The sequence below is a fragment of the Oryzias latipes genome, chromosome 7 (genome assembly GCF_002234675.1).
Source record: "Oryzias latipes chromosome 7, ASM223467v1".
Taxonomy (NCBI): Eukaryota; Metazoa; Chordata; class Actinopteri; order Beloniformes; family Adrianichthyidae; genus Oryzias; species Oryzias latipes.
Window position 1 is genome coordinate 11152026 of NC_019865.2, and position 18106 is coordinate 11170131.

At 36.6% G+C, this 18106-nt stretch overlaps 1 protein-coding gene across 2 annotated transcripts; it reads right to left on the reverse strand.

The window, feature by feature from the left end:
* Positions 1 to 29: 29 nt before the first annotated feature.
* LOC101160731 (mitogen-activated protein kinase 14A) lies at positions 30 to 18027 on the reverse strand. 2 transcript variants are annotated; one of them, XM_023956557.1, is made up of 12 exons: positions 17654 to 18027; positions 15322 to 15451; positions 15148 to 15206; positions 10784 to 10895; positions 9144 to 9173; positions 8857 to 8904; positions 8628 to 8742; positions 8468 to 8539; positions 7082 to 7161; positions 5768 to 5846; positions 5475 to 5648; positions 30 to 1196 (listed from the first exon to the last, which is right to left on the reverse strand). In XM_023956557.1, exons 1-12 carry the CDS (start codon positions 17770 to 17772, stop codon positions 1132 to 1134), a joined length of 1083 nt encoding a protein of 360 aa, XP_023812325.1. In that variant the 5' UTR covers positions 17773 to 18027; the 3' UTR covers positions 30 to 1131. The 2 variants fall into 2 exon arrangements, with proteins under 2 accessions (XP_023812325.1, XP_004070460.1); XM_004070412.4 differs by lacking the exon at positions 7082 to 7161 and adding an exon at positions 7530 to 7609 and having other exon boundaries at positions 152 to 1196; positions 17654 to 18026.
* Between the last annotated feature and the right edge of the window lie 79 nt (positions 18028 to 18106).

The following is an 18106-nucleotide window of genomic DNA, read 5'->3' on the forward strand; positions in this document are numbered from 1 at the left end:
GAATGAAGGCACCTGGAACGACCAAGTCATTTCAATACAACTTACTTTATTTTACCAAAGTCACTGTTCATTAAAAAAATACCAGCGTGCATTACTTTGTTATACCAAATAATACAAGCAGGGATTATTTCACAAATAAGGAGACACCCAATAAATCTCTTAGTCTTTATTTTTGTTACAGGACTGAAGATTTTTGCAGTTGTCTTACAGGACTGGAAAAAAATGGATCCTTATAAATACCACCCTCACATACTATAAATAGAAATTCCTCTTTTACACAGATCAGGAGTATGGTTATTTCCGTTGGTTATAACAATACTGAAAACTCTGTAAACCAACACGAGTTAAACATTTTCATTTCCAAGCTTATGGTCATTTCATTATAACCATGGTCTTAAAAAAAAATACGGCATATCGTTTCTTTTGCTTGTCACAGAGAAAAGGGGCTCTGACCTTTTTGTATCCAGCAAGTCATTCACAGAAAATCTAATCTTCTAACCTTTAAAAAAAATAGATTTAAATAAATAAATGTTTTAGGTCAACAGTTGTGCACTTATAGCCGGAAACGGCAAAGAAAAGGTTTTTACTGCATTTTTCTAATTTCTAAAACAATAGAACCCATAAATCTACATCTGCATTAAATGAACATTTTTAAAGTGATTATTTTTTATTTAAAATATTACCAACTGTGTGTGTGTGACAGATTTGGTTGAGAAGGGGGCGAACAAGCTTATTTCTAAAGCTAAAGCTTATTCATCCATTACACGACGGGAACAGGAAGTAGCACATCTACAGGTCAATAAGTTTCAGCATCTCAGTGTCACAGTGATAAGTTCTCAAAGTCTAAATGTTAAAAATATTTCAGGAATATAAACTTATTTTAGACTTTGGCAAAAAATGTGACATTTCCATGCATAAGACCATCAACATTAGTGGTTCTTAAATAAGAAAAATGATAGCTCTTATAGGATTTGCTGTATTTATATTCATCACATCACATTTCATCACATTTAAATCACTGATAGCCTCCTCTGAAAGTACAAAGACTAAAAAATATGATAAAGTTTGGCGTATGCCTGAAAGTTTAACATTTAATGCACATGTCACGTTTAAAGTAGTTTGCTCATCTCATCACTCCATGTCGTCCTCGTTAAAGACAGGCGGCTCAAAGCTGCACAGCTCCTCATAGGTTAATCCTACAATAAAAAAGAAAATATTTTAGTAATAAACATGTGATTACCGGTAAATGTATACGGTACAGACCAAAAGTGTGGACACACCTTCTCATTCAAATGAATGGGAAGGTGTGTCCAAACTTTTGGTCTGTACTGTACATACACATATATCACACACATACATATATATATACATATATATACACACATACACACATACACACATACATACATACATACATACATACATACATACATATATATACATATATATACATATATATACACACACACACACACAATTGTTTTTCAAGCTTTATTATGCCACGGCCCACTATTACATAAATCCAAAGGATTGTGCTGATGTAAGAGGCTAATGTTTTGAGAGGTTTTTCCATCCCTAAATATAAATGTCTTCAATGTAGACCAAGTTTTTCACAAGTAAAAAAAAACCTCAGTTTTAGATTATTAGTTTACCAAAAATAATAACTCAGGATAAGTCTGTTGTAATCAAAGACCGTTTCACCAGCATTTAAAAAGGCAATCAAGCTTTTATATAGAAGGAAGACTATGAAGATGTTGAGATTTTTCACACATTTGGGGAGATATGGTCATTTATTTCTCTTCAGTCTTCACAGAATGCTTTGACTGGGTAAAAATATACAGCATACAGATCAGCCTGTGTTGTTAGAAAGGACATGCCTTTACGGGAGTAAGAGGAACTCATTGAACTGAAACAAGATTGTGGTTTAAAGCTAAACTTTGCTGATCCTCCTTTGGACAGCTGTTGATTGACTGTTGCCAATGAGTTCCCCATTTTGGTCTAGAAATCTATTTCGACATTTTCCATGACATATTTGTGTAATCCGACCAGTACAAGCCTGACTGTAATCAAACTAAAAACAGTGAGAGGCTGAGGAAGAGATTTGTTTGTGTCTTCCTTCCATTCCTACCAGTATATCAGCTTTTATCTAAACAGGTCCAAGTTTTCCACTAAGTTGGTGTAAATAAGTTAGTTTTGTGGTGATGTAAGAGGCATATGTGCAGCAGACACAAAAACTCATTCCTAAAATTTGTTCATTTTAAATTTGCCAAAACGTGCTGGAAATATATAACAAAAGCTGAACAATTAAAAGAAACCTTTCTTTATAAAATGCTAAATAAACCTACAATCTTCAAAATATTAAATTTCATATCAGCTTTGGAGATAGAGACAATAATAATGTTGCAATGAGCTTTCTTACTGGGTGATAACACTGACATTATTATTAATCTGTCCTTGTTATGATTTACACTACGTTATTATACCATGGTCCAGGTGAATACTCGATTCTAAACCATAGTTTATTCTGTAAAGTAAAAACATTTTTGGCTGATGGGTGTGGATTAAAAACTGATAATCCACAGTGATACCTGCACACCTAAAAAAGAAGTTCCGGTCCCATATTTTAAATGTTCCATATCACTGCACATATTTAATCTATCGTGAGCATCAGCATAGATATCACTTTCCTTTGCCGCTACAGCCGGCTAGACGGCACGTAATTAGTCCGCTTTTTGTTAAAAAAAGTTACCTCAGCCAAAAAACAACACGAAAAATTGTTTAAAAACTGATTGAACATTTGTTTCTTTTGTAAGTAATCATGATATAAGGGGGATAATGGCCTGCGAAGTGTCTAATACAGGGATGGCGAACACGCGGCTCTCGGCCAATAGGCATGCGGCTCTTTGCGTCTCATCATATTTTCTACATACTGTGCCCCATTTCATAGTTTTTCCCTCTTAAACCACACTCAAATCCATCAGAGGGTATTAAAAATAAATGATACATAATAATAAAAGTAATTTGGCAGTGTGTGTGTTTTGATGCTGCTCCCGACACACAAATGACCACCAGTCATTTGCGCGGGTTGCGACCAATGCCATTTTCATGGTGAAAATGGAGAAATTCAGAGTATAAAGATAAACACAGGACATTTCTGGAAGAATGGGAAGATTCTTACTTTTTTACTGAATGGAATGGCAAGTCACTATGTTTATTATTATGAGCTTTGGGAAGCAGTAAAATACTTCATGGCAGAAAAGAACAAAACGTATCCCGGGGAAAATTCAAAACCCTTCCTGATCTGACACAAATTGTCTCCTTTATTAACATGTTGAAGCTTTTCTAAGTGCACATTCAAAACGACAATCTGTTTCACTTTCCTGCTTTGCGGAGCTCACAGCAGAAGGCTGCAATCAAAATGAATAAAGCGCAGAACGTGACACTGCTTGTGCAACTGGACGGAAACTTTACTTTGTGGTTTGAGGACCTGCAGCAGAAACGACTGCAGATCACTTTTCTCATCGATCCTTTAATGCAGACTGACTGCCTGAGATCTCCGCTTGTCACTGATGAGGCAGCGAGTGAACCAGAGATGATTGAGCTGAAATCTCTTTTCAAAAAAGGTCCCGTTACGTTTTGGAGAACTGTGCCAACGAAGAAAAAAACCCGTGTGTAAAAGAGCTGCTCTCAAGCTGTTGTCGACGTTCTCCTCATTATATGTCTGCCAGTCCCTGTTTATTACCTTGAAACACATGAAATCAAAGCATCGGTCTGTTCTGACTGACACTCACGTAAAGGAACTGCTCAGAGAGGCTACAACTGAATATAAACCTGATCTGCAGAGGATTACTAGAAACAAGAGATGCCAGAAGTCCCACTGAGATCATCATCCATCACTGCAGCAAGGTAAGAAATTCTGAAATGTAGTTTGGAAAAGACACCTGACTGAGCATGCTTGTGTGAATATTTTAATGTTCCATCAATTATCAGTTTTTCATGCAAATAGTCAATCTTTAGTTTTTAAATAAAAAAGAAAAAGAAAAGTTATAAAAGTATTTTTTTTACTGAAGGTTCAAATTAAATTTATGCTACACTCATCTGAAATGTAATGTATTTAATCTGTTTATTGTGAATATGAATTACTCAGACACCAGAAGGATGCTCTGTCCAGATGTTTGTGTATTTGTTGGTGTAAGGGTCATTGAAAGAGGAATGTCGATAAGATATAAAGAATTACCAGTTAAATACTTTTGGATGAACGGTGAAATATTCCGTTTTTACAACCGTAAATCTGACTTCAGAGGAGTCCGTGCCTCACCAGCCATCAACCTCACTGCATGTCACTGAGTTGTTGTGTGTGTCAGAGAGAGGCAGAGAAAAGAGTGAGATAGAGAGAGAGTGTGTGTGTGTGTATATGAGATGAGAGAGAGGTGCCTGTGTCTGTGGACGGGGTGTCTGACCTCCAGGGTAGTTGCTGGTTACTTTCTGGATCCTTGATGTTGTATTGTAGGGAGAGGAGAGCGTTATGGACAATAATATGGCTTTAATTGCGCGTTTGTGTGTGTACGTCTTGGCAGGTCAGTGTGTGCTGTGACTCTTCGACTCTGACAGTTAAAAACTTTGGCTCTTGGTGTCAAACTTGTTCGCCACCCCTGGTCTTTTATCAAATGAACGCACTCAACTTTGCATCAGATGGTTCAGGCTTCCACTGCGTGCATTCATTTCTGATAATGCACACTTCATCGTCCATTAACCCTTACTTAAATAGTACTCAATATTACTTTAACCACTAAATAACATGCAACACCCATAAATAAAGAATTAATGTCACTTTTAAATCCATGTCATGTAATTAAATTTATGGTAAACTTATACATTACGTGTAATCAGATTACATAAGAAATAATCAAACTACAGTCAAAGTAATTAGAACACTAAGATCAGATTTAATCAGCTTATATTTTAGTTAGCAGATTAAATTCAAAGTAAGGTTTGATGAATCTGCATATCGCTGTAATCCGATTATAACATAAATAAACCGTTATATAATTTCTACTAGTTTGTTGGTTGTAGTGCTTCATCTGGCTTGATGACAATCACCGTGATTTATCTGAAGTCTGTGGGACTAGGTTATGTTAACAGTGACTTGTTATGGCTTTGGGGAATCTAACTTCAAGATGTGGAAAAAAAACAGGATCATATTAATCATTTCACTGGCAGGTGGGATCAGTTGAAACATAGATAAAATATATTTAAGCAAATTGGATGAGAGGATCTTTAGTGTCACACTGTTTCATCCTCAAACATGTAAACGCAAACATTTATCCATTTTTATAGTTACAACAGTTTTAACCATTTAATGTCCTTATAAATATATATTTTTAAAGTTTTTTTTCTTTGGGGATTTCTAGAGCAGAAAATCTAACAATAGTTCTGGGTTTATGAGTTGACAAATTCAAAGCAATATGTCTTACGTTTCCACTCCTTAATATTGAGATCCCGGCTCTCAAAGCTCTGGTCATAAGGCTCAGCTTCCGGCTCATCATCTGGATCATGGTACTGGGCAAAGTAGGGGTGCTCCAGGGCCTCGGCTGCTGTTATTCTTCTGTCTGTATCCAGAACCAACATTTTCTCCAAGAGGTCGACAGCTTTATCAAAAATGAAAATGGAAAAAAAAAGGAAATGTAAACCAAAATAGTGACCAGTACATAAATAAATATAAGTTTAAGTAAATAGTCTGTTTTGTTCCAATGTAAACTTGTCTTACCAAGCGGGTTAGCACCGATGAATACATCCGCAAAGTTTCTCTTGGCCATGTGAGGCAAAGAGCTGATGTAGGTCCTGGCCTGGAAAATATGACAACACAGAACCATTAATGAAGACAAACTTAAAGGTTTATGCCATTTGACTTCTTTTCCAATAAAGAACTAAACTATCACCCACATTTCTCCAGCACTGCTATACTTCTGACTGCAAGTCAGGAACAAAAAGGCTGTTAAAATTATCGTGCGTAACAATAATGAGTTCAATTTATACTGAAGGAAAATTGTCCTTCATTGTTCTACTACAATCCTCCTCGTCTTCCTCTTTGACTAACATAAAATGGTTAATTGCTCCAAAATGTGTGAGGTTAAATGTTTATTTAAAAATGCATTTTGATGTTCCAATATTCCATGAGTTTTGTTGGTGTTTTTAACTTCTTTTTGTGGTACTTTTCTGATGATGGAAGACAGATATTGAGAAAATTACATGTAAAATTGCATTTCTGTGTATTTCTTTATTCTAATTGTTGTGAATGAGGTGCAGACAAAAATGCAGTTTCCAAAAGAGCTTATTTGTGACGCTGATAATATGCTGGGTGGGCTACAAGCCCCCTACCCCAACACCTCAGCAATTGCTGTTAGATTTTCCTCAAAGTACAAACTTGTTTTTTTTATTTATTTATCTATTTTTTTTCCAGACAGCACTTTCTACTTCTGTTTGGTAAAACAGGAACTTTTGTAAAAAATTAATTATTGAGCAAGGAGTTTTCTTTTATCAGAAAAGAAGTAAAATCATTTATTGTAATTTGGACTTAAATGGGAATAGGAAATGATACTCCGCTCTCATGGAAAGAGAAGCATGCAGTTTACTTTCAACAATTGAAAACTATTTAACAGGCTGTAATCTATATACATTTACAAAAATGTCAAACCAATAGGACCTTATGTTACAAAAAGCACATAAAATGTTACAAAGACATGAAGCATAACGCAAAGTAGAGGTGAAAAGAATATCTAGTTATCCGACTGTAGTCACAAGCAAAAAAAAAAAGGAAGTCCCAAACAAACCCCACCAATTTATATAGCCTATAAAAGTTTTGTTAGCAAAAATATTGTAGACAACATCCATATTAGTGTTTTATTAGTGAATAGCAGGGAAGGTGAGGAGTGCATAAGTGCACAGGAGTACATTGTGTTCAAAATGGACTTTAACGCCAAGATCCTCAATGGTGATCACAGCAAATAAATGCTGAACTGTGCAGAATGTCGAACCTTACTTCTTCACCCAGTTGCTCTATCTATGTGGGAGTCGCGCTCACCTCGTGGCTGGGCATCCTGCTTATTAGAGCTGCTGGGGGAGTTCCTGTCAGACGCATTATCTGCTGAAGCTGGTTTATATCTTTGAGGCTTGTGTCAAGGGGAGTATAGCGACAGAGCAGAGCTGGATAAGATGATTTTTTTTTCCTCAAGCTAACCTTGTGTGTCTGCATGTGCACTGCTGAAAAGCAAGCTCCGATCGTCAGACTTTATGTGGCAGAGAAGGGCGACAAACAGACAAATCAAGAAGAGGGCAGGACAAAGGACAACAGTTGTGTCACAACAACGTCGTAGCAAACACTTAATTCACTCCTTTAAAAGAGGAGAACAAAGCAAGTCTTCAAAATGCAAGCCTGAAGGTTGGAAACATGCTTGAAGTGAGAAAGCAGCCAATCAAACGGTTGCACAGCACATCGACAGATCAGAAAATCCTTGCATTTGTGGACTCACAGACTCTGAAGATATTTTCATCAAGAGCTCTGGCCCTGGAGTTCCGACGAGCATCATGATTAACTTCAACTGATCAATGTCTACAAGCACATGTTCAAGGAAGACCACACGGCATGGAGGAACATTTCCTTCTGAAAGGTGCATCACCTAGACAGCATTTGGGATATTTTGCCATTTTTCACTTAGACTTCACTCTTGCCCGAAGACTCTTTTGAGAACGTCTTAAGCCAGCTTTCTTAAAAATCAACAAGAAAAAGCTTACAGCTTGTTTGAAAGTAAAAAAAAAAAACACCAGCTACTCCAAGAATGGAGAGTTTGCAACAGTGCTAAAATAGAGCAGATGTGTGGCAATAATGTACACCGACACAGTAGAAGAGTAAACATCCCTGAAGATAGTCAAGCTGGAGAGGAGTGTAAACTTGTATGTAGTAGCCTAACAGGAATGCATTCACCCCAGGCCCTTTCATTATTAAGGAGAAGAGCAGGTTTTCCTGTGACTCTAAGGATCTTCTACTGTTCTTTGCGGACAGCAGAAATCAGTTACAGAACAGTAACAACAGAGCTTTAGTGTGTCAAAATATTTATCACACCTGTTTTCCACTGTGCACTGATACAAATGTCTAACCAACCTGCCAATCAAGTAAGAGAAAATGAATCAAGGGTTATGGCAATCTAAGCATCAGAGTGTGGAAAATAAAAAACATTTCTGGTGACATTTCATGACACAAGCAAACTAGGCTGCCTTTAACATGTTATCCAGGTTTAGTCAACAAAAAAAAATATTTCCTTCCATTTCTAAAGCTCATTTTTACCTCCAGCAGTCCTCAATCAAGTCCGAACATTCTTTTATGTACAGAGGGGCAGCTGTGAGTCACTTTTGGACATTAGAATCATGAACAGAGATGGCATCCAGCTTTGCACTCTCATTTCAAGGATACGGTCTGTGCCAGGAAACAGAGTTCGTCCAGTTAGAAGTTCTGCCATTATACACCCGACTGACCAAATATCCACTGAAAAAACAAAGAAGCAACACAACCATTACAATCTGTTGACAAAAATCTTCTTCTTAGAAACACTAAGGCCTTTTTGAACACATACCTGTCATGTTGTAGTGCATCCAGTTCAACATGATCTCTGGGGCTCGGTACCAGCGGGTGGCTACATAGCCAGTCATCTCGTCGTCGGTGAGCCGTGCCAAACCAAAGTCCAAAATCTGAGTGAGACATCAGAGTTAAAAATTACAGTTTTGGCTACTAAAGATGTTGGTTATCTCTCCGGTTTGAGGAAGTGTTGCTGAAAGTAAAAAATAAAAAAACAATCCACTGACCTTCAGCTCACAGTCCTCATTTACTGCCAAGTTACTGGGTTTTAAATCCTGTGGAGAGGAAACGAATTAAAGTCATAGGCACTGACAGATAATCAGCCCTCTTTCTTAAAAACTAAAAAAAGGTAATTCCCTCAACTGGAATAAAAAAAAACAGAAAAACTTTATCTTAGTTTATGTACAAGCTTGACTAAGAAGCGTTTCTTGTGGGAGACATCCATCAAGCTGGACATTTTTGTCCCTACACTGGCCATAAAGACATTAGTAATTAACTCAGTGTCAGCACTTACTCTGTGAATGATGTCTGCTGAGTGGATGTACTGCAGAGAAGCACAGATTTGGATGTCAGTATTTATTGAGAAAAACATTAGAACACATCTAACACAAAACCCAATTAGATTAAGAAAATCACATATTCAAACCATTTTTTGATAAATCCAATCCAGACAGCTCCAAGAAAAGTTTGCCAAGCTTATTTCTACAGGCTGGATAAAAAAATGGACACCTCTCTAAAATCTGTCCACTCCTTTCAAAAGAAAAACTCCTGCCTAAGGATTTGATCAAGCCCATTTTACCATTTTTTAAATCTTCAGGAATATAATAATAATAATAATAATACATTTTATTTAGAATGCGCTTTATATTTTGGGTAAAATCTCAAATCGCTACAATGAAGGCAGGAATTACAATATAAAAGCCATTGAAGCTTGAAAAGTAGTTCTAATATTGAGGCTTTGTAAACTGAAACAACTGAGTAGCATTTTAATGCATCAGCGTTCATTTATTCGTTTTAAATGTTCCAGATTGGAGAGCAGCCGTCTGCTTGGCTGACAACATAAGGGTTAGGTAAGAGGTCTGCAACCCGACCATCCGGAGCCACATGCAGCTCTTTGGAGAAAAATGCTAACAAATAATCTGAACAAATACTATGTTTGTTACTTATGTTTTGTCATTTTTTATTTTTAAACTGAGGTGATCTTTCATGAGTTTTTTTATTTTTTTATTTACTACTAGTGACATTACTCTAAATCCAGAGGCATCGAAATTTTTTACCATTCCTCCAAAACACACACAAGTGAGACAACTTAATAAAATGATGGTAAAAGGGTTAATTATTAGAATAAGTTTAAATTCATTATTACCTTATGTTTAGTTGATGTTCAGAGGCAAAGTTCTTAAAGTATAATTGCAAGTAAATCTGCTGCAGCAGAGGATCTTAATTGACAAGATGTATTTTATTTTGAAAGTAACTTGTGTGTGCTGCAGTTAAAAGTAATATAATAAAAATGAAAACACCTTTTCACTTCAATTTTTGTAAAAATCCATGACGCCTGAATTTGTTTTGAAAATCTATAGGAAACTGGACCAAATAGCTCTTTTAGTATTAAAGGTTGCAGATCTATGGGTTAGAAGAAATGTAGCAAAACTACTTGATAAGCTTTCTGAATACTTTGGCTCGTTAGTTTGAAAAGTTAGCTAATAAATAAACACAACTAACACATAAACGTGAAGACAGGCAATAAAAAAACATTTTCTTCCACATTTTCATTGGATTTTTTACCCTGGATTCATAAGATTTAAAGCAGAGGGGAAATATTTTTGATCAATTTGTGGGATTACAATAAGATTACTTCCTCAAAGGTAGTTGAAGAAGGTATGTTGTGTATCAACTTAATACAACAAAGATTTCTGTCAGTTCCTGCATATGAAAATATTATCTAAATGTTCATCTGTGCCCACTTTTAAGGAAGTTGTTAGACACTTTTCAATTGCTGGTGTTAAAATATGTACAAACATGTCACTATTTGGCTTCTATAGACAAATACAAGCAAAAATAAAAAGTCAAGAAGATATTTGAAAATGTATCTTCTTATCCAAATGTATACACATTAATAAGCAAAGATATTTTTGACCAAAGGAAAAACCTTACTTTTAATCCTCGGAGGATCTGATATATGAGGAACTGCACATGGTCGTCTGTGAGTTTCTGACATTTCACGATGTTGTTGAGATCTGCCCCCATAAGGTGATTAACAAAATACCTGTTAAAACAGAAAACTAGTGTCAGAAAAACAGACATTTTGCAAAAACGTTTGAATTTTATTTCAAAAACATTGTAAGCCTAATTGTTTTAATAGATGACTCAGTTTTCTAATTTCAACTAGTTATGCAGATACTCTGTCACTTTTATTTCCTTCTAGAGACACTGAAAGGCCGATAAACACCTTAGAAATAAGTTGAATGGTAGAGACTCAGTGGAAAATTCCATTCTAATCCCAGGGCAGTTTGAATTGCCTGGAGAGCACTTGCAGTCAATGGCAGAGCAGGAAACTAAAAGAGCAGCCTGGTAGTGCTCCTCTGTCCGCCTGCAGCTCAATAAATTCCTACTTCATGAATACTATTCTATTCCCACACAGTACCAGCCGTGTAAAAATAGCACCTGGTCATGCTGAATTTTTAAGCAACGGAGAGGGACACAGACATGCTTCACAGATCAGCCAACCTGGGGGGAAAAAGTGCCTATATAGTAACGGTTCCCTCTCTTTTATAGAAACTGGGGAGGATGTTTGAAATTTATTTTTAGATCTTGGGTCATATGGATGGGGTTTTTTTTCCATCATACTACTCTTCAGACCAAGTTTGTGTCTAGATAACTCTATACATGTGACCTATAGCAGGTAGGGTCCACACAGCTAACCAGAACCTCCAACAACAAGCAGTGCATTTGCTTTTGGATGACTGACTTTCAGCATTTTAATGCACAGGTATGTTCCTGGTGATACATTCAAATCACCAGAACTGCTGGATAAAAATATTAAAAAACATACTCCCACAGAATATATATACAAGCGTTTTTCCTAGATTACCCACAGACATAAGATAGTTTCTCACATCATGAAGAAGTTATTAGCTTAAAAACCTCAATATAGTGTCATGCCGTGTTTAAAGCATTTTATATCTGTAGCTCACAGGAGTAAAATAACAAAAAAACTCTTCAGATTGTGCACAACATTGTCCTCAGGTGCAGATAGTAAGCATTAGGTAACTGTCATCATTGCCTAAAGAGGAGAAATCTTTCAGTTTTGCTTTCCGTTTTGTACAAAACTAAGAGATTTCATTTAGAAGAAAAATGTCACAGAACTTGTAAAATATGTTTGAGATGAATAGATCAATAAAGATCTGGTCACATAATTGCATGATGAAGTCCAACTTCAATCATTTTTTAACCTATTGTAAAAGCGTTCCCAGTGGTCTTTTAATGAGGCTTATGCTATTTTTAGCCAAAAATCAAAAAGCCCGTGTCATTTTCGGAGACATAGTTTCTGCAGAGCAGCAGGAGTTCATTAGAAATTCCCCTTTGATTTGTGGGCAAGAGAACTGGCAAGGAGCAGCCCCGCCCCCAATTACCATCATCCATCAGTTTACCTGCTCTACCGCTAGCTTACAGCCCATCACAACACCAACCTAACATTACAACATTATAAATTGGCGAGCAAAATTGCAGCTATCCAGCCGTACAGCCTGGAACCAGATGCCAGCTCAGAGAGGAAAATGAAAAAGGATCTAGTCAACTAAAGGTGGATGCATCAGAATGGAGCGGAGCAGAGAGCTTGTGCCCTGCCGACTGTAGCTTCTACGACACACCTACAACATTTTTCAAGTGTTTTTTTTTCTCTGCTCCTGACTCACAGAGATTTGTATAAAGAAATACTAAGAAATCCCATTTTAAGCTTACTTTTCTTCATACATGTCCTTCATCATGACAAAAATGTCACAAGAACATGTTAAAAACACCACAAACCCGATTTTTATCAGAGTGGATCTTGAAAAGTGTTGTTCCTTCTGGTAAATTGAATACTTGCCGTATGCTGTCATCACCATGCATGGTCACATGACCAGTTTTACCAGACAGCTGCTCCTTAAATCAAGAAGTGTTATGAAGCTAATTAGCCGGGAGTCTGACGAACTATCTGTGAATCCATGTGGTCAGTCTAACTTTCAACACAGACATAAAGCATGGATCTGAGAGTAATGAAGGTATAGCAGGTTTTTTGTGTGTGTGTGTGTGTGTGTGTGGGTGTGTGTGTGTGTGTGTGTCCCAATCTGGGAAGGGTTAACAACAAAGATCAGATCAAAGATCAGCCACGTTATTGTCAGTTTAGAATTGTATTTAAAAACAAACAACTTTTCTATTGGATATCAATTTTCCAAAAAATAAAGTACCGGTATTGTAAAATTTCTTGTTTTATTCAAACTAAAGAAGAAAAAAACAAAATCTTGCTTTACTGTAATCTCAATTCCATTCTTATTTTTATGAAGGCTATCCATATCAAAATGCTGCATCCCCACATAGGAATAGGTAACAGTTATATGTTAGACTTCTTTTTTTATAGCCTAAAGTTGTTGGGTTTTTTGTACCAGATATGAAGGTTCCACCGGCATTTCCTTAAGTTCATTTTTAGTTTCATTTATCTTTTTCCAACTGTGCAAAAATTGATCAAAAAGAAATAGAAAAAAAGAACGCAGATGTTCCTTTGAAAGAAGAATTGCTGGTCGGAAGCAGGGGAAAGACTATCAGCGAGCTGCTCTGCACATGAGCACCAGCTGTCATGTCAGAGACCTTTTCCACACTTGGCATCACAGTGAGCCTTAGGTCATCTATGACACTTTGGAGAGGCTTTACTCACGTTTACTTCTTAAGATGCCTTCCCACATAAACACACCGCCTGAAGCTGCCCCCTTTCACACGTCTAAGTCACGATAACATGAGATGTCCTCTTAAGGCTGCTTTATAGCAAAATCTGTTTAACTGAATGTATATTACTTATGGGTGGAAAGCAGCAAAGAGGCAACAAGAAACAGAAAAATTAGCATAAAGATAATTGCGCAAATCTAAAATTTCCTTTTCAGTTATGGACGCTTCCCTCTTCACCCACTTCCTATAAGGGAAAGTTTTACACTAACAGAACAGAATCCTCTTATCTGCTGCTGCAGCACACAGATTATCCTCAGACCCGTTCACACACTGCAAAACTCAACTTTACCAAGTATATTTGAATCATTTCTAGGAAATAACATTCAGTAATGTTTCATTTAAGACAATAACTTAAAAGGTAAACATTTTATTAAAACAGAATTACTTGTTTTACAAGTTAGAAATTATAAATCTAGAATTTTTTCCCCTGAAATAAGAAAATAAAATAATTACATTAATATATAATAATAATGTTTTCATCAGAAAATAAATCAGCTACTAACACATTGACAAAAACAAGTCATTCTATATCAGAAATAATGTTTCATATTAAAGCCATTCTTTCAGAGAATTACTTGGTAAGATTTTGAGCTTTTGCATCTATTCACAAACACAACCTGCAGCTCTGCAGTACCCTGAGATAACAATCAAAGCAGTCAACTCTGCGATAGCCCAGATAAGATGCATTGAAGGCTGGAGCCGAGTGCAGAGGCAGAGAGACATCATAACCCAAATGCTTTGGAGAGGGGGAAAATAAATAATTTTTGTTATATCACCAGTCTTGATGTTTTTTTGCCTTCTTTGACTAATAAGTCTATGTTGGGGGATCATCTCAAAACTAAAGCAATGGCAGTTCAGATTGAAGTGACAAACCGTGTCAACAAAACAAATTCCTGGGGAAAGCCTGATCGCCCAACAAGTACTAAATATTTACAAAAACCCTTAATTATTAAATTATTTGGATAAAATTAAATAACCGTAACCGTGTCAAAGCACATATCTTCAGAACAGTGAGTACTACAGACGTGTGTAAATACTGAATGGGAGTGGCTTTGTGCATTCAGCTGAGACCGATTTTTCTGCCAGATATGCACTAAAGTCAAGTCTGGTATTTGAACTCTTGAAGAGAAGCAGTCTGATCCTTCACACATTAAAACAGAGAAGTTGATTATTGTTTTCCTGTTTTCCGTCCTATTTTGAGCGTTCAACACACACAAAAATATCTACAAGTAGCAGTGAAGCTACACAAAGCTTTCACAGAGCAAGAATTCAGTCAGCATAAGGAAGGAAGTTGGTGATGAAACAGCACTTGTCGAAGACAGAGTGTGAGTTAAAAACAAACCAAACCGACAAAGAAAATACAGAGCGTTAGAGTGTTTAGTCTGATGGCTCGATTCCTTTTATTTTCCAGGCACGGTTAGAGATGTCCGCTTGTGAGAAACCCAAGGCTGTTTAATCTTCCACACTTGTAGCTACAGTGAGCCAAAAGGACAGAAAGGAAACTTTGACACTAAAGTAAACGAACAAAGTTAACTTACACGTCCGTGAATTCCTTTAGAGAAGTGGCAGGGGTGAAGACATCCAAGAGCCCAATAACCTGACACACAAAAAGATGGAAATTAAGTTTCAATAAGCTACAGATTGGATTTTGAAAAGCATGTTTCAGAAAAGTACAACACATTTTTTTTGCAAACAAAGAAAATTCCACTTACATTTTCATGCTTCATGTGTTTGAGCAGGCGCAGCTCTCTGTAGGTTCTCTTGGCATGGATGATGGACTGAAATGGTCGAGAAAGCTTTTTCACAGCAACCTTTAAACCCGTCTTTGTATCGTAGGCCGAACTGTTAAAGACAGAAAAGAACCATCAGGTGTTGTAGGAAGAGGTGCCTCATTGGCAGACTTTAGAGGACTGTCAAGCAAATTCCATTCAAGAATTTAGGACAACATCACAAAGAGTAGACTGAAGCTGAGCAGAGCCATCAGACAGTTGAATCCCAGACATGAGCTGCATTCCTCGCGTCAAATCACTCCTGAACCAGAGACAACAATACCAATAAGGAGAAACAGAACAGGACTGTTGCTCAAAACCAAAAAGTCCTCTTCTTAGATCAATTTTTCCATTTTATTTGGACATCAAGATCCCGGAGAAACAAAATTAAAGTAGCTTGAAGTCTAATATGAAGCTTCCATAGATGGTGAGGATTAGAGGAGCTATGAGATCTGCTGATGTTGGTCTTCTGTGTTTCTAAAGTCCACAGTCAATGCAGAAACAACCAAGAGATGCAAATTTTTCTTTCCAGCAAGACTTGGCACCTGCCCAAAACCTAAAACCTGGTTGAGTGACCATGATGTAACTGTTCTTCTTTGGTCAAAAAACTGGCCTGACCTGTAGAAAATGTACAGGCTGTTATCAACTGGAAAACAAGAGGGACCAGACCCAAGAATGCAGATGAGCTAAAAGCAACTATTAAAGCAACTATTTAGACATTGGTTACAACAATTCAATGCTTCAAGCAACAGCGCATTAATGCAGCAAATCATGCAAAAGGAGATCCAGCCAAGTATTAAGTAAATAAACAGGAAAATAATTTAAAGAAGTCTAACATGTGTACTGAAAACATCCTTTTTGATTGGTTTAATAATAACTTAAGTGGTCAAATGTATTCTGACTGTATAAAGTACGTAGTACAGTCATGTTAAAAAGGAACTGCCTAAATAATGTGACTTAGAATGTTTGTGTCTTCAGCAAACATGACGTGGCAGAATCCTTTTTGCAGAAGTAATGATGCATGAACCAAACATGGCAAACTTTATGAGAAGCTTTCCATTGACACAATATTCCACCTACATATGCATGCTATAAATCAGCCAATTTAGGGAATGGACTGCAGTTGTAATTAAAAGAAACCTTTACTTTTCTGTATGCATTAAGCAATTACACACAACATTATGAATATATATGGCAATGTGCTGTTTGAGTTCAACATTTAAACTAATCTGACCAGCAACAGATTGTCCCACTGCCTAGCAACAACACAGCTGTTTGCTTCCATTTGCAAAACAAACATCTGCTCATTAAACCCAGTGAACCTCTGCCTTTGCCATCACGATAACACAGGAACCACCCATTTAATTACTGAATCAATTAAAAAACAAATCCACCTAAATATAAAAAAAAATATTTATTAATATGTCTAATTATCCTAAGTTTGATTAGTTATTGTATGAATGTATAACTGCTGATTGTATTGTTTTTGTGTATTATTTCTATTTGATTGCTTGAAATAAACCCTTTCAAATCAAATCAAAAATCAAATTAAAAGCTGGTTCTCGTAACAGAATCCACAACTGTAAAGACGTATCATAAAAAGGCAAAAAAAAATATTTAAATACATAAAAATAAGACCTTTTCCATTACCGTAAATATAAAAATGCGAGAGTTGATGATTTTCTTATAGATTACACACAACTGTTACAATCTGCACAAAAAATAAAAATTCTGCCAAGTGGAATTTGTATTTTTAAAAATCATCAAATGTATTAATAAATCTAGTGCTAATTATTTTATTTTTTTTGCAATATAGCTATTTATTTACTACATGAAATAAGGTTTGAGGTCACTATAAACTCCTAAAAATAAAATGGAATAATAGGACATGGGCTATATTTTCACTTCCAAGGTTCTCTGTAATGAAATCATAAAATATATTAATAATACCTAAGAACCCGTGCTGCTGAACTCAGTCTCTGGTCAACTTCAACTAGGCAAAGTTGTTTAGAATATAGTTTTGGACTGGTCTTCATGTAAATCAATGATGTGACAACTTAACCAATGCATTTTGTATTGCTAGTTTATTTTTTTTCTACTTAAAAAAAAAAGTTTTCTTGTTCAAAGACACACCGAGGCTCCACCTTGTTAGCCCACAGTCTGAACAAGCTAATCCAACTTTAGCCTCAGCAGTTAAGGCCTCGTTTAAATGAATGGAGGCGAAGTTAGGCGAGTACACCCAGTACGTAACTAACTTGAAGTTAGAGTTACTCACCAAACCGATCCGTAAGCCCCAGAGCCCACCGGGGACAGGTTTTGGTACCGATCCGGGACTTCCCATATTGTCTTGTTGACCTCCTGTCGGTAAAAATTGGGTCTTTCTTTCTGCGACATTCCTGCAGAAACAACTGCCCCGACCTCACCAACCGACCGACTTTCTGCTCTAAAGTAGCTGCTCCGAGCCCTAAACTTTTCCTTCAGTCAGGTGAGTGAAGTAAGCCGCAAACTATAAACTATAAGTAAAAGTTATCTCAATGCAACCTAAACAACAACAAAAAAACAAATTTCGCTTTCGAAAAAGTTGCAGAATCACCGTCTGCAGTGAACACACTTGGGTCCCGCTTGGTCTTCCTTTAGTTTAAGGACAGCTCCCGAGATTTTCTTCTCTTCTCGCGAGATTAACTTCAACTAAAAAATTCTGCTTATAACGGCATGTCATAATCATTTC

Excerpts from the sequence above, each read along its gene's own strand:
- LOC101160731 (XM_023956557.1), bottom strand. The coding sequence starts at position 17,772 with ATGTCGCAGAAAGAAAGACCCAATTTTTACCGACAGGAGGTCAACAAG. Across the intron at positions 9,174-10,783 it reads AGATCCTCCGAGGATTAAAA|TACATCCACTCAGCAGACAT; the intron begins GTAAGGTTTTTC and ends GCTTCTCTGCAG. Across the intron at positions 5,847-7,081 it reads GCAGGATGCCCAGCCACGAG|GCCAGGACCTACATCAGCTC; the intron begins GTGAGCGCGACT and ends CATATTTTCCAG.